General features: G+C 36.0%; 1 protein-coding gene across 1 annotated transcript in view; it reads right to left on the reverse strand.

The window, feature by feature from the left end:
* Window positions 1-18,058, reverse strand: part of ATP8A2 (ATPase phospholipid transporting 8A2) — a 339,208-nt gene that overhangs the window by 187,335 nt on the left and 133,815 nt on the right. The window contains exon 25 of the mRNA XM_015817039.2: window positions 14,891-15,063. Within this exon, the coding sequence (XP_015672525.2) occupies window positions 14,891-15,063 (173 nt within the window). The remainder of the gene's footprint in view (window positions 1-14,890; window positions 15,064-18,058) is intronic.

An 18,058-nucleotide genomic window follows, 5' to 3' on the forward strand; every position in this document is an offset into this window, starting at 1 on the left:
CACAGAGAAGAGCAACAAAGATGATTAGGGGACTGGAGGCTAAAACATATAAGGAACGGTTGCTGGAATTGGGTATGTATAGTTTAACGAAGAGAAGGACGAGGGGGGGCATGATAGCAGTGTTCCAATATCTCAGGGGCTGCCACAAAGAAGAGGGAGTCAAGCTATTCTCCAAGGCGCCTGAAGGCAGGACGAGAAGCAACGGGTGGAAACTGATCAAGGAGAGAAGCAACTTAGAACTAAGGAGAAACTTCCTGACAGTTAGAACAATTAACCAGTGGAACAACCTACCTCCAGAAGCGGTGAATGCTCCAACACTGGAAGTTTTTAAGAAGAGACTGGACAGCCATTTGTCCGAAATGGTATAGGGTTTCCTGCCTGAGCAGGGAGCTGGACTAGATGACCTCCAAGGTCCCTTCCAACTTTATTATTATTATTATTATTATTATTATTATTATTATTATTATTATTATTATTATTATTATTATTATTATTATTATTATTATTATTATTATTATTATTATTATTTATTATTATTATTATTATTATTATTATTATTATTATTATTATTATTATTATTATTATTATTAAATAGTTTAAAGAATCATTTGGTGGCTCTACCTTCCAGGTCTTAATTTTAACTAAAATTCAATAGAAACTTTGCCATAGCAGGGGTTCCCAAACTGGGGAACCTGTCTCCTTATGGAACATGAATAAATCTCAGTGGGACAATGTGGATAAGATTTTTTATAAATTAAAAAGAAAATGAAATATGGTTCAACCAATAAGGTTTTAGTCTTGCTTTCCATGCGCCTTGCTGTATAGTTTTGCTGACCACATGACCATGGAAATGTCTTTGGACAATGCTGGCTCCACCATCTTGGAAATGGAGATGAGCACCACCCAATAGAGTCGGAAATGACTGGACAAGAGAAACCTTTACCTTTTTTTTGACATGCAAATGAACATGTCTGAGAATACAATACATTAAATATAGTGAAAAAGTATGTTGAATATGTTTAGCTTGTTTATGAATATTCAAGATTGTCAAGATTCTTCTGATTTTGCCAGTGACGGATAAACAGCAGTACATGTAAATTGATTTGCGGCAGTCAAATTTATTCAAAAAAATATTTCGTTATTGACAAAGCTATGTATGCTATCTATTAACTTGTTTATATTTGTATATAATTTTAAAAATTAAAATATGGCTATGATTAGGGAAGGAAAGTACAATGAAATGTTTATTAAATACAGTTTCACTATCTGAAACCACCCGCCTGCCCCAAGATTGACTGTCCTCACTAAAGGTTAAATTGTTAACAATGATGCATAAGGCCCAATCATCTTGGGGGACACCTTATAACCAAGAACAGACAAGCCAGAGGAATCGGCTTCAAAAATGGAAATTATAGCTTTCCATCAGGCATTGTCCAAAATCGTAGAGGTATCTTATGAATAGTCACTGATCAGTGTCAAAGCCAAGAAAACTCTCAAAACAACAGACATTCTTCTAAATTCTTGCTTGCTGCCTAATATTAATAGCCTGCAACTTTTTAAGCAAGGTGGCTTTTAAACAAACAAACCAAGATGCCAAATAAAGGAGAATATTTGTAGCTCAAGGTTGGCATGATGATGATGTTATCTAGTCTGGGTAATGAAACATATGCAAGAAAACAAGCAAGTTTGGAAAGCACCAAGGACCCCCCCCCCAGATGCCAAGTACAAGAAGACAAATTACTGGGTAAATTCTATGAAATGTTACAATGATCTAGTGGAAGATCTTCAATGTCAAATTATGGAAATAGTGAAAGCTTCTTCTTTTTCACAATTCAGTGTGTTGACAATAGTGATACAGCACCCATTTGCCATATGCACATTCATATAAGGATGACAGAACTCTGAAAGAACAATTTTTTACAAATAAATTGATGATCATCTGAAAAGCTTCAGATGTATGAACAGGATTTCCAACATTCGGGGAAAAAAGTGATTTTTATGGGAAAAGTAAATGGTCTTTCATGAGAAAGTATGTTCTTACTGGTGGACGCACATCTGTAGTGACAACTTATTGCATCATGCACAGACAAGTCCAAAGTTGCTAGGAGTTGGGTGGAATATAAATAAATAAAAGTGATTTATGTATTATTCATTCTGTTTGTATAAATGCCCATCTCAAACCAGTGACTCTGGGTGGTGAATTATTTTTTATTAATAATATAATTATTATATAACTGCTAAACTGCTAGCAGCATATCTGTGTCATTAGACTGCAAATTTTATGAGGAACAGCACTTTAAACAGAAGACTTTTCAAACTCTTTGCGTGGGCTTGGGAGCAGATCATAAAGCACATCTGTTTCGTTCAAAGGATTATGGCTTTCCTAAGGGAACACAGTTTTATGATTATTTTAGCTGAAAGACAAAGTGAAATTTTTCCTCAGATGACAGAAGAAATAACTTCTTATGGTCCAAACATTTTGACTTTCACTGGCATTATGGTGAATATTTTTGAATCCCTCAAATCAATTTAATTTAAAACTGTAGGGAAAATCTGCAAGACTGCTATATTAGGCACTGTAATGCCATAGAAATGTTTATAAGGGGAAAATGCTGGCTTCTCATCTTTTCTATTGTTACCATCAATGAAAAATGAAGGTTACCATGACATTTATAAAACCATGTAAAAGGAAAAAAAATTAACCTGGACTGCTAAGAGTCTTCCTATTGATTTGGCAAAATACAAATGTAATAAACACAGAAAGAATGGATCAAGATTTTATACTGGCTCCTTGTTTAGTAATCTTACATGCACACTATATCATCAGAAATGTTTATCTATAAAAACAGCAGAAATCGGAATTAAAATTGTTGAGAGAAACATCAACAATTGTAAACATGCTAATGATACTACTTTGTTGGCTGGGTATAAAAAGATTTTATTGTTTATTTATTTGTAAAATTTATTAGCTTAAGATATTTCATTTTGAAGGTAAAAAAGAAAATGCAAAATCTGAAATAAAATTATTTCAATAGGAAATCTCTACATAATGCAACAAGGAGAACTTGTAACAGATTATCTTTCTAGGGTCAAATGTTCTTAGAGATTCTAACTGTACCTATGGAAGAGAGAGATCTGCTACTTGGGAGGAAGACTTTTGCCAAAACTAGATAAAATACTCAACTGCAGAGGTATCACAAGTTGTAACACATAATTATGATAGCTGGATCATCTGAATGATAAAGAAAAAATTAGGCTGGCAAAAAAAACAGTTGAGAATATCTCGAAGTTGTTCACAAGCTTCTTCTCTAAACCAACCCACTTTTCCCACCAAAGATTAGTTCAAATTTTCAGCAGCAACAGGTGATGACTCTATCTTCATTCCATCCCAAGAAAATGTCATCCAGTCCTTGGGAGGACCGATTAGGAAAATGGAAATTTTGTGAAACTCCCACTAGGGTAATAACTGGAGCGGGAAAATTTCTGTCTTGCTTCTTGCTGATTTGGGAATATAATATATTTTAACATGTGAGTCATTTGGAAAATGTCTCAAAGTGTACTTCTATAATAGGGTTACTACTAGGGTAGCCTTCAATGTCAATACTTCTATTTAAATTTTTTTAAAAAGAGCTATGCTAGTCTATGACTGTAAAAAAGATTTGATTGAAAGAATATACAGGAGTTCAAGGGCCTCCTTGCATGCCTTTATTAAGCACTAGAAAACTGGTTACTTTTTCCCTTTTTAGCAAGTATTTCTAATAAGCAGGTTCTCCAAAGAATGTGTGTATAAAATGGTCCAGGATGCTATGGCATTTTGTATTTGGGAGAAGGGCAGCTATATAAGTATGATAAATCACATAGTAGAAAATATTGAGAAATAGAAGCTTCTTACCATGAATTCCCATTTCTTGAAAATCTTATTGGAAAACATCAAGCTCAACCTGTATTTCAGTTTGACCACAAAGGGGTGGGTTAGGATGGAAGAGATTGAAGGATTCATTGAATAGGAAACTAATAAATAGAAATAGAAAATAAATAAATTAAAAAGCAATAACTGTGAGAGGGATCTAGGAGTCCTAGTGGACAATCACTTAAATATGAGCCAGTAGTATGCTGCAGTTGAAGAAAAACTACATTAATTGAGGAATACAATCTAGATCACTTACAGTCTTAGTACCACTTTATAATGCCTTGGTAAGATCACACTTGGAATACTGCATCCAGTTTTGGTGACCATGATATAAAAAAGATGTTGAGATTCTAGAAAGAGTGCAGAGAAGAGCAACACAGATGATTAGGGGGCTGGAGGCCAAAACATATGAAGAACGGTTGCTGGAATTGGATAATGAAAAGAAGACCATGGGGTGCCATGATAGCAGTGTTGCGATATCTAAAGGGCTGCCACAAATGAGAGGGAGTCTATTCTCCAAAGTACTGAAGGCAGGACAAGAAGCAATAGATGGAAACTTATCAAAGATAGATCCAACCAAAACTAAGGAGACTTTTTCTGATAGTGTGTACAATGTGGAACAGCTTGCTTCCAGAAGCTGTAGGTGCTCCATCACTAGAGGTTTTTAAGAAGAGACTGGACAGCCATTTGTCTGAAATGTTATAGCATCTCCTGCTTCAACAAGGGTTGGAGGTCCCTTCCAACTTTGTTATTCTGTTGAAGAGTTTGAGAGAAAGTTCACTGAATTCAATGTTTCAGCTTGACTCCTGTGCACACTTACATGAATATAAGAGCCTTGAGGCTTACTTTGCATAAGAACAGGCCACGGTTCACAGTAAAATCATAACAAATGTTCCAAGCTACCTACAGGATCACCTTCTTTAGCTGGAATTAACTTGCCTGTAACGTTCATTCTGGAAAGCAGACCCTTAGTGACCTCCCATTTTTATGAAATGAAGGGATCAAAGCTAGGCTGGTATTACAGTATTATGGCATCATCTTCCATGTGAAACCAGACTTGCCCATTTTTACCACTTTATAGGTGATGACAAAGTTTTTTTAGAGACCTAACTAGGATGATGATCTGGCATGTGCATGTATGTCTTTATTTTGGTTGCTTTTGTTGTTGTAAATTTCCATTCAATTTGATTAATTGAATTCCATTCAATTTGATTAATTGATCATTTTGGACTTTTAGATATATGTGTGGTGATAGGAGATAGTGTGGAAACAGGAGATAAGAATGAATGAATGCATGAACAAATGAATGAATGAATGAAGCATCCTGAGAAAAAGTTAGACAAGCAGAATCCTCTTTCTCAGGGAGAAAAATGTTTTGAGAACTCACAAGCATTATTTCTACCATTTTTCAGAGAAGTCTCAAAACCAAAGAACAAAGTGTGATCTTGGTATAGAAAATGTCTGGTTTTGGACTCTTAATATCTCAAATGACTAGCAAAGGCTTTTCTACCTAGAGTTGTTACCCATCAGAGTACCCTACACTGAGCAAATGGTCTGAGTCTACTTAGCACATCTTTAACTATGTTGGGTTTTATTTATAACTAGCTGTACCCGGCCACGCGTTGTTGTGGCTCAGTCTGGTTAAATGGAAAAGAAAGAAAAGAGAAAGCGCACGTTTGTAATATGTTTAATTTCACAATGCTTGTGAAATTGTGTTGCTTTTACATCCAACAGATGGCGCTGTTTTTCAAAAAAAGCATGTTTTACCTGTCACAGGTGTGACATCTATATAATAGTAGGTATATAAAAACACGCACATATTCGAATGCAACATTGTGTCAAAATTTCAAAGCAATCGGTGAAGAACTTTCAGAGATTTAAGATTTTGAACAAACGAACATTTACATTTTTGTTTATATAGATATGCCTTGAATGTAATTTTTATTTTTAAATAGCCAATACATTAATAAACAATAAAATTAAGACGAACACTGACAGAAGTGCATAAAAAGAGGAGGCAAGTAACTTTCCAGACAAGCTAAAATGGAAAGAATCTCAGCCAATTCTGCCTGCTAAGTGCAGCTGTTGCCAATATATAATTTTTTACTGTTTTACTATAGCTGGTTTTAAAGTTAAGCTGCCTCTAGCTGAAATATAGTTCAACATTGCAGAATATATTATATTATTCATCGCCCCAATCCTTATCTGCATCCTCCATGAAAGCATTTAGGCAACATTTGTCTGATTGTCAGGGCTCACAAAACAGAAGAGAATGCTTCTTAAGAAGGAGAAAAAAAGGCATGGAAATATCCCCACCAAAAATGTGGAAAACAGAGAAATGCCAGTAGCAGAAATAATAATTGAGAGGAAGCATTGATTGCAATTTTGGCGTTATTTTGAGGCATACATCTTACCCACGATTAGGCTGCTCAAATACTATAGGTATTTCTAGGATTATAGGTGACGTTACAATGATACAATTAAATTGTACTTTTGATATAAGATAAGATATAACTAATACTAGAGAAAAGGAATTACTGCTAGTCCAGCAGATAAATACAGGATTTTAAAAGATTTGCAAAAAGAGAAGACTTTTAGATGATTGACTTGTCTTAAATAATAGATTAATTTCTTTTCAGATCTGCAGTAGTTGTGCATTAGTTTATAAGGGCCAAGCCATTAGTATGACTTGAGGTAAGACTGCTGAAGTGGGATAGGAACCAAAAATTCACCAGTTCACTCAGTTATATTTCTTTTCCCCCCAGTCATCCTATGATAAAAAATAAACCAAAATTTGTGTGACTAATCTAGAAGAAAGAAGCTATTGTCTCAATCCTGCCTTATTTCATATTCTGGAGAATATAACAACTGATAGGATTTTTTTCCTACTGATAGGTGACAATAGAGGGAGAAGGAGCCCACCTATCACTGTCCTGAAACTGAGCTGCAATCTTAAATTAACTAGGTTTTATTGATTTTCATCTTTGGAGAGGGTTGATTTAATATCACTGTATGTATTAATTTAAAATACATACAATTTTATTTCTATTGCTCCCTTTGTAACTTTAACCTCTTTTAAACTACCTTGAGTCTTTTAAATTGGGTGGACTATAAAAACTGCAAAATATACAAACAGACGGAAAAAAAGGATAAATCTATAAGAGCAGCAATATAGGCCAGCCTCAGTGCTTGGGCGCAGTAAAATTTGCAGAGTTATAGGGGCAACACAAATTATATCAACTTTTTCCCCCCTTCTTCTTATTCCAGGACAGCCATAAGGAGATATTCTGCTGTAAAATATTTTTGCTAAGCTACTTTGTTTTCTCCAAGTGTTTTCCTTATTGGAAATGTACTATGCAATAGCAGAACTTGAGAGTTGTTGTGTCAGGTGTGGACTATACTTCTTAAACAGATGAGTCAACCCTTTTTACTAGTTTTATATAAACCAAGATACTTAAAAAACCTAAGAAATAAAAATAATGTAAGACAAAGATTGTAATCTATAGAATTTAATTTGCAAATGCAAGGGTTTTATTTATTTGTTTTTATTGCTTTGCTCTAAAAATGATTTGGTGAAGATCAGGAGATAAATGTTTTTAAGTAAAAGTAGCTCCAAAACTATGTTCAGCTGTCTTGTGTAGATGTTTCCATTACAGAAGCAATTATGTCAATTTTCCTCTCTTTTCTTACATACTTAAATGATGTTTATTTAATTTCAAGTAAAACAAAGTTCAATAAAAGTCCCTGACTTCGAACAAAGACTTTGTGTTCAAAGCATTTTCCCTCCATCCACCCACCCACCTACCCACCCATCAAGCCACTCACTGTGGACAATATTTCTGCATTACCAAGAAAAATGAAAATTTCCCATTAAGTGTAGCATCCAGAGAAGGAAAAAAATGAAACTCAATGGTCACATCTGGATATTAAGAGATAGGATTACGCTACATTAGATGGCTGAATGATTATATGGTGCAAGAACTGGATATGAACTAAAAATTCATAACTGGTCATAGCCCTCAAATGTATGTACATTGCAGGCCTATACAATGAAACAGAATAACAGAGTTGGAAGGGACCTTGGAGATCTTCTAGTCCAACCCCCTGCTCAGGCAGGAAACCCTATATCCGTGGTGGCGAACCTATGGCACGCGTGCCACAGGTGGCACGCAGAGCCCTCTCTGTGGGCACGCGCATCGTCACCCCAGTGCTAGGCCTTAAGCTGAGTTTTATAAAACCTTTTCGCTCTAGGCCTCCACTGCTGTGTGCAAAAAAAAAAAAGGTTCCATCAATCAATCAATTTCAACTTCTCGCGGGAAAAAAAAGATCTCGCAAAGTTGGAATTGATTGATTGAACTTTTTAGTCCCACCCAGTCTGCCATTACCACTGCAGCCACGCTCACCCAATGGGCCACACCCACCCAATGGGCCACACCCACCCGGCACCCAATGATACATAAGTGGGTTTTGGGTTGCAGTTTGGGCATTCAGTCTCTAAAAGGTTCGCCATCACTGCCCTATATCATTTCAGACAAATGGTTGTCCAGTCTCTTCTTAAAAACCTCCAGTGTTGGAGCATTCACAACTTTGGGAGGCAGGTTGTTCCAGAAGTTGTGGGTGCTCCCACACTGGAAGTTTTTAATACTGGAAACCAGCATCAACCTGGCAGTTTTATTATCTCTGGAAGAACTGAAAGTGCAACTGATGGAGCTTTTGGAGTTATCTCATCCAAAGATGGAAAACTAATACCCTCTCTGTTCATTTTCTGTCTCTAACTAAGAAAAAGGAGTTACAGATGCATGAACTAAATTGCTTCTTAAAAAATAGATGTTGAATAATTCAAAGGTAAAAATAAACTCTAGAAAATTAGAAGCAGATTTGTTAATATAAGAAGCTAAATCATCCCACAATTTAGGTAGTATGTGTTATTATCCTAAGCCTATACCAATGAGGTGGAAGATGACTGCATGAATAAACTTACAATTAGAATAATAGGATGAGGTTATGAAACGGGATCTGCACTCTAAAATCTGGGGGGAAACTACTTTAAGTATGGTTAGTGCCCTGTAAGACAATCCCCCAAGAGAAGAAATTGAGATATGCTTACTTCAGCTATTTAAAAATTGAACTGGCATGCAAATATCAAGAAATTAATTACATTTCCTTGAAAGGTAAGACTCTATTTTCCCATGTTGTCATACACTGAGTGGTTGTTTTATAAGTAATCTGCAGTTTTTTTAAAAATTGACAGTTTTTTAAAAAGTGGCCTGAATATGGTCTGTCTCAGTTAATGTGTTTTACTTAAATTGCCTATTCCATGAGTAACCTATTAAAAAAAGAAATTATTGGTAGGAAACACTTTTTTGGGGTTTTCAAAGATATCTTCCTTAACCTGGATTAACTAAAATTGGGTTGAGCAATCTGAGACAGGATTACTGATTCTATTACTGTACACATTTTAAGGTGTTGGCTTCTACACAATAGATTCTAAAAGTCTTATTTACAGATAGACAGGTGACACTATATGAAACTCTAGTGTGCTGATATTAAAAACTAGCTTAAAAATGGCATACTCAGTCACAGATTAGCAAAGAGGAACAATTCCAGTTTTTTCTGAAACTCACATATTTCTCGCTCGTTTTTTTAAAAACTTTTCCAATATAGCAGAATAATGTAATGTAGCATTTTCCTCAATCTTGCCTTACCATGCGTGGTTGCCATGTCATTTCATGAAACAATTAGAATTAATTTCCAACAGCCCAACTACAAACTGTTATTTTAGAAGCTGTTTCTTCTTTAACCTATTACAAATATTGATTACCACTGTTCCTGATCTGGACAATACTGAAAGCCCTAATTAATACAAGAAGTGATGAAAACTCCTCTCAGACATACAGAAGGAAGAAAAGGAAAAGAAAATGTACAATCCTAAGAAAAGACCAGAATTAATGTGAATGCTCCAACACTGGAAGTTTTTAAGAAAATGGTATAGGGTTTCCTGCCTGAGCAGGGGGTTGGATTAAAAGACCTCCAAGGTCCCTTCCAACTGTTATTCTGTTCTGTTATTCACATATTAATCTATCCTGAAAAGTGATTTTAAACTGTGTACAGTTGATGTTGGTGGTTCATGATTCAATCTGCATGGCAATAGCTAAATATTTGATTTGTATCTATCGATTATTCCCTGCAAATAAAAATGTAATTATTAGAAAGCAACTGCCAGTTTGATATCACTGTCATCATGTAAAGTTCTATTATCAGATAATTGACTGGGATGACTTTTTTTCTCCCTTATCAAAAGAGGGGAATAGTTTCTGATCTGGGACCTATGAAACCACTTACCAACCCTCCTCAATTTGCTCCTGCATGGCAATGCTCAGTGCTACAAAAGAGGAAAGTATTTAACACATGGGGACTACTCAAATTACATATATTGAATGATTTAATATAAATTAGTCATTTTACTTTTAATTTTACCCTTTTTATTGACTTTTGCCCTGGTTGCACAATGTCTTTGCCTTGACTGTTCTTACCTGTCAAGTCAAGGAATCAGGACCATTCATAAGGTTGCAGCACAGAAGATTTATTCAAGTCTATGCACAAAAATCTAATCAACTAACAGCACTAAATTGGTGCTAGATAAATATCCAGGGAATTCAAGGGAGGCTTGACCTGGATCTCTTGTAAACTCTAATGACATGGTTAATTAGAGCCATGGTGGCGCAGTGGTTAGAATGCAGTATTGCAGGCTAATTCTGCCGACTGCCAACAGTTTGATTCTCACCGGCTCATGGTTGACTCAGCTTTTCATCCTTCTGAGGTTGGTAAAATGAAGACCCAGATTGTTGGGGGCAATATGCTGATCCTGTAAGCTGCATGGAGAGGGCTGTAAAGCACTGTATATATAAGTCTAAGTGCTATTGCTATTAATTCTGTTGCCTTGGTCTATCTGTTCTTCTTCTACATCACCCATTTTGTACTGTGGCCCCTAACAAAATGCTGTTCTTAATCTGAGAAGAGTTGTCCTTCTCTGCTTCAAATACATTAGTTTTCGTGTTCTGATATGCTAAAGATCTCTGTTATAGTTCAGGGAGCTGATTGACAAAGATGAACAGAAACCAGGCCATCCTGTGGTAACTAACCTGGCTTTCCTGCTGATTCTGCAAAGTGTTGCAGATGACAAGGATAATAAAACTCAGAAATTGCTAACCTTAAACCTCCAAATGAAAAGCCCTGTGTGATTTGAGGGGAGGGGGGAGGAAGAAAGAAGGGAGAGAAATTTGCCACCTCAAGCATAGTAAATTAGGGTTGCAACATGTTTTACATGCGTCCCCAAGGAGGAACTTGTATAAGGAATCTGTGAAAAAAAATATCAATTACATTCAGTTTAAAGGGGCACTTCCCAGTGGTCAGCAGGAAAAACTTTTGGGATGCGGCAGACCTGACTGCTTTCTCCATATTTCCTCCACCTTCAATTGCATGCACACATGAAAGCTGCCAGAACGATCTTTCCCTTACGGTTTTCAAAGTCAGAAGACGAGCATTGGGCTGTCATGAATTGTCAGAGGTAGTACTAGATAATAAGCATTGATAATTCAATAGCTGATAGATGGGAGCAGGGAGGGAAAGTCAAAGGACTATATATGGGAAATTAGAACACATACATAATTTTCTTTGGGACCAATTAATGTTATTCGAGTTTGCATATTCTTAATCAGAAATATGATTTAATTTAAGTCGCAGTAATTTAAGTCACAGGCCAGATGGGGAGCATCTTTTATAATAAAAATCAACAAGTCACCATGTCAATGGTGGGGTTCTCAATATTTACTGATCTAATTTATAAATAAAAAGACCATCTAAATGAAATTATAATAACCAGGTGGGAGCTGACCACTGCAGGAACAAATTAGGCCTGAGCATAAATATTTTAGGATAAAATTGCAGAGACTTTCATTTATTTTGTGAGCTAGATTAGAGAGATTTCTTCTAAGTGGTGGCAGGAAGAAAGAGAGAAGAAAGAGTTCTTCCTCTCTCTTGTTTGCATTGTTACCGGTGATTTTTTTTAAAACAATATCACAGAACAAATTATAGTATAGCGCTCAGTTGCAATAAAGACATTCAGCCACACTATCCCACACAACCACTATAGGAACGCTTGAGGCTACAAGCGGCCTCAAACAGCCTCCTGTTTTGTATGCAAGAGATCACAGATTCAACCTATGGAGTTCAGAGGCATCTGTGGGATTCGTCCTTTTTATCAAAATGACAAGAGCAGCACTGAACTCTCATACTACAAACTCTGACCTTTTCACAGATGTGATGCAGGAGTAAAGCTTACAATGTGACACCACATGACTGCTTTCCTCTTACTTCCATACAGTGGTCACTACGTACAGAAGAACACCTCTGGCAAAATTACTTAAGTGCAGAATTAAGATCATTTGAAAGCAGAACAAACAACAAGAAAAAAGATTGGCTAAGAAAACAGAGATACAATTCCCATTTCCACTGGCATTGGCAGTTTATATTAAAGCCCTTTTCACATCATGTCTGAAAGGACACATAACTGGTAACATTCTCACAAATTCATGAAATCTTCTATCTCCAACTTTGTTCCTTGATTGCCATAATTTTCACAGTCATGGGCATGCTGACTGTTCAAATGAGCATACACCAAAACATTAATGCCTTACAGTACTTTCTTCCATATTGAATATACATGTCACCGCAATTATTGGTTCAGTGTATTTCTTGTAACATTGAAGAAGGGAAATCCTAAAGTTCTGAATTGTGGCTTCTTTCTTTACATAAAGTCAGTCCTCGTAAGAGCAGTCTATATAGTCAAACTAATTTCCATCTCCAAAGTCTTAGTGTGAGCTATTTGACTGACAGCATGGTTGATTGATTATAATTCCCTTCTATTGCCAAGAATTTGCCAACATTAGTCATCCTCTTTCCATATGGTGGTGGCCAGTTTTAATTATCAGAGCGTCTTAAGATGAAAATTTAAAAGTAAAAACAAGCAAAAACCCTTCAAAGCACCAAACACCCCACAGAACAATGTTTAAAAGTGCAATAAAATATTGATACTGTAAAATGATTCAAAGGAGAAATAAAAGACATGATGTAATTTCAGAGGTTGAAGAAGGGAAAATAAAAGAAAGTGGAGCGGACTTGGGTTTCTCCAGGGAGAATGAGGAATGCCTTTAACAGCCTGTATGGCTTTACAGGAATATTCCTTTCACTTGCCAGGTGCTCGTGGAGAAAAGAAAACATTTTTTATCCCACTCTGGGCTGCTTTAATCATACTCCTGCATGTCAAATAAGACGCTGTACTTTAAAGCCACGGAGGAAGAAAGCTGAAATAGAATTGCCACAGGGAAGAGGAAATTTCAAATTAAATAGTGGAGGTATTCAAATTAAATAGTGGGAAGAGAGGGTAAAATTAGGGTCCATCTTTATTTCTTAACCCAATGCTACAATATTTTTTCAAAGCTAGACAGACTATGGTTCGCAACTGTCAATATAAAATAGCATGCATTCAAAGGATTTAATGGAGCATATATTAGGAGTTAGCTTTTCATTTACACAGGGGAACAGTACTTCAGATGCATTTGCCATTCAACATAACTTTAAATATACTTAAGATATATGGTGTATTTATTTTTTTGGCTTTAGGCATAAAGTACTGTTGATGCTGGTTCTCAAGAGAAATCTTTAAAAATGAAAAAGCAATAAATCTGGGCTTGGTTTGCAGGAAAATGGAGGTACATCACCAGATACGCTGACCTTCTTTCCATTATCTGTATCAATAAGGTTAGTTAAAAATAAACAAGTAGTTGGGGTTAACAATACAGAGTATAGAAGAGCTCTCACCAAGAATACTATTTTATATCAGCTTTAGGATCTAACCAATATTCATAATTTTGTGTATTCTGTTCGTTAGCAATTGACGAAGACACATGGTGAACACAACAAGCTCTTTATTACTCTTCTCCTACAACCAAGCAAGCAGCAAAAGGCACGCAGGCCTTTTATAGGGCCTTAGACCCAGACAGTGTTAACCAATAGGAACTGACCGTTTTCACGCCTTGCGCATGCGCACAAGGCTGGCGCCACCCTGTCTGGTCCCGGGCAGCTTTTGGTTTGCCCGGGACCATTTCCAACAATTCTGAGCCCGCTTTCTACTCTAGCAGGCTCAGGACACAACACATAACTTTTTCAAATATTTGCTAAACTTTCGGTGCAATCATAAAGCAGCCATATGCCGGGAACATTAGCTGAGCAAATAATAACTGAATGCAAATAAACAAGAGTATTACTTCAAAGGCCAATAGCATTCAGAAAATGATACACAAAACCAAACAAAAATCCAATATGTCCCATATGTGACAATCTACCTTGATACGTTGGCTTGAGTTCAAGTGTTATATAGCAAAAGCATGACTGTTATATTTTTTAAACAATCTAATATTGTCCTTAAGTTTGTAATACATCTAAATATACTTTTTACAGCATAGAAAGAAGGCAGCTGCCATATTTAAATTAAATATTGAATTTGTCCATACTAAAAGAATCTTACAGTACCATTTATGCTAACAACTGTCATCTATATACATACACAGTATATAAAAGGTAATCATTGCCAACCATAGGGGGTGGTGCTCACCTCTGTTTCAAGGCCATTGAGCCAGTGCTATCCGAAGATATTTCCACGGTCATGTGCCCAGCATGACATTACAGGGCACTGTTACCTTTCTACCAAAGTGGTACCTATTTATCTTGCATGTTTTAAACTGCTAGGTTGATAGGAGGTAGAGCAAGGATGGGAGCTCATCCCGTCACATGGCACTCAGGTCTCAAATCTTTCCAGATGACAAACCCAGTGTCTTAACTGCTGAGCCTTTTATTTGAGTATACAGTATATTCTTAAAGGTAAATCCATTGAGTGCAGTGGACTTAAGGTGTATTTCTTACCTGCAACAAATGACAGCCTTGCAGGACAATGCTAGGTCCAAGAAGGACTGCCTCACTTCAAAGGACAGGGCATACTTCAAAGTCTGGCCATCTATAATCAGAGCAATATCATTTTCTTTGCCTAGTGAGTCTCCCAGATTTTCACAGTGGTGTGTTAATGCAGCTCTTGTTGCCTAAATGAAAAAAGAGGGCAGGGGAGAAGAAAACAACATTTTATTACCATTTTTGTTAAGCAGGACAGCCCAAATTGAGAAACTTAAAGAATTTATTCAAGGATGAATTCTGATAGATTCCACATTTGTTATTGCATGTATATTACAAAAAGATGAAAATGCATGAGAAAGAAGGCAATATGACTTTCAGATTACAGACATGATCTATTCTGATGGAAATCTTTTGAATTCCTCCAGTTACTGGATCAGTCATTAGCTGTTGCTAGGTGGTATTGGTATAACTTGTGATATTTTCCTCCAGTCCAGAATGCAGTGGGTGAGTTTTGTACCATTTTTTCCACATAAAGAGCTAACAGAATAAATATACAGCTCTTTCCTGAAGCTGTAAAATGCAAAAGTTTATATGCTAAATTACATAAACTAAATTGAGGTGTGTATTCTATGTTAATTTCCATCATTGCAGGTTCTTAAACAGGACTTTAGTTTGAGCTGCTTCTCATTAAGATCTTAATTTTTTAAAGTTTTATTTTGCTACTGGCCTTAATCCGTTCAAATTAACATAACTGGCTTCTGAAATGTTTCAATTTCTGTTTTTAACATAGAGCTTTAAGTTTGTGGCAGGTCTGACAGTTGGAGAATAGATAGCTCAAAACTGACCTAGATCCAATCCAATATCTGTAATTGGTATCTCTGAATCAATGCAACCTTAACTAAAGATCTTTAATTATATGCTTAATGTGCATAAATCAACCCTAACTATTCTTTAGAAGGACAGCTACTGAAGCTGAAGCTCAAATACTTTGGCTACCAAATGAGAACAGAGGAGTCTTTGGAAAAGACCCTGATGTTGAGAAAGATTGAAAGCAAAAGGAGAAGGGGACAGCAGAGGGTGAAATGCTTAGATAGTGTCATCAATGCAATGAACATGAATTTGAACCAACTCTGGGAGACAGTGGAGGGCAGGTGGGCCTGGCATTCTATGGTCCATGGGGTCACAAAGAGTCAGACATGAGTTAGCAACTGAACAACATATCAGAGTTTAGATTATTTCCTTTTATAATGCTCTAAATTGCAGACACAGCTGCAGAAAATAAGAGTGGGTATCACAAGTAAAAGTAATATATTATGCACCACTGTAATCTTTTGCATGTTTTTGATTTAGTTTCATCCTGTGGTGAATTTATACAGGTTAATTTAAACATTGAACATACTGCTTTCCAGACCAATCTATTCATATGGATGCTGTTCTGAGGGAAAATGAAAGTTCACCATTTTAAAATAATGGGGGGAACCCAGGATAGAAACTTAACAAATACATAAAGATTAATTTCCACCATTTTGAGAGGTAAATTTTAAGAATGAATACTTATAAAACTCACATAGTATTATTCTTAGCTGTAAAATTAAATTCTCCAGATTAACTCTATTTTAGAAAGCATTTTTCCAAAGCATTTTGGGAAATTTAAACCAGCAGTATCTGCTGAAATGTGAATGACTTTTCCTTAATTTGTGAAAATCACCCCATCTCAAAACTACAAAAGAAGAAAGGCAGCTTCACTCCCATCCAAATTCAACACAGAGTAAACATTCTGCTGAAAGTTCAATAAAGTTTGAATATGAAGCATTTAAAGAATGGACAGAATATTCCATCTATAGAATTAGAAATCATAATATCCAGCGTGATATTGAATAATCCTATAAATACAAAACTTTTTGAGGGGAAAATGAGAATAATCTAATTAGAAAGATCTAATTTAGCTTCAACAGTGCAAGAAAAACAATGAATGAATCAACATTTCTCCTATTCTTTATGAAATTAAATTAAAAAGGTATTTTCAATGTTAGCTGACAATATCCTGCATAATTATTAGTGGATTTCTGACAAAGGAGTATCTGCAATATATTTTCTAAATCACAAGCTATTTAATATGTTTCCGACATGTTTAACATTATTCTACAAAGCTTCTAGGATTCAGCTGTGTTAATCACAGCATTTTGTCCAACGGGTTACCCGATGCCTTTGAAAATGTTTCTTTAAATAAAGAACAAAAAGTTGAAAATGTTTTTCATTTATTTTAGGCACAACAAAACCTAAATATGGTTTTCTCAACCTAATTTTCTGAGTTAACATGACACACTAAATTATATACTGAGCAGACCTACCAGGTGGGTAGGCGAGGACAGCTCAGCTTTCAGACCTGTTAATGGGTCATAAGTGGCTATCTGCTGAGGAGAGCAGAAAGGTTCAGGGTAAAAAACATCAGCTTATTTTGTTTTTCAGTTTGGGGAAAAGGAGTCGAAGAGTGGGAACTGCAGCATCTGTCTTCTATTATTTTTGAAGCAAAAAATGCACACCAAAATTTGACTACAGCTAACTCGATTTACGATCACAATTGGACCAGAATTTTTGCCGCTAATCAAGGCAGTTAAGTGAGTCACACCCATTTTATGACTGTGTTTACCGTGATTGTTAAGCGAATCACCAGTCATTATGCAAATCCAGCTTCCTCCGTTGACTTTGCTTGGGAAGTTCACGAGTAGTGATCACATGACCCCCAGATTCTGCAACCCTTTTGAATGTGTGGCCAAGTACCCAGATTGTGATCATGTGACTGAAGGATGCTGCAACAGTTGTAAATGCAAGAACCATCATAAGACACTTTTTTCAGTGCTGTTACAAATTCAGACGGTTGCTACACAAATGGTCATAAGTTATGGACCAACTGTATTTTGCTGTCTGATCACACACATCTTACAGATTACCTATTCCTGGCTTAATGAGGTATGTGAAGAATCCATTTGTTAATCATGTAAATGTATAATTTTATTATTATAAGATAGAAATCCAGCTATTTATAGCTTACTTAACAAATGCTGACAATGTGTGGCTTGATTGTGATACGTGAACCCAGCTTAAACAACAAGCAAGAGGAAAAAGCCAATGTTCATATTAAGATACAGCAACCCTCCCATACAGAATAAGCTGATGAACTAC

Source organism: Protobothrops mucrosquamatus, unplaced genomic scaffold (genome assembly GCF_001527695.2).
Source record: "Protobothrops mucrosquamatus isolate PMUCROS unplaced genomic scaffold, P.Mucros_1.0 scaffold549, whole genome shotgun sequence".
Taxonomy (NCBI): domain Eukaryota; kingdom Metazoa; phylum Chordata; class Lepidosauria; order Squamata; family Viperidae; genus Protobothrops; species Protobothrops mucrosquamatus.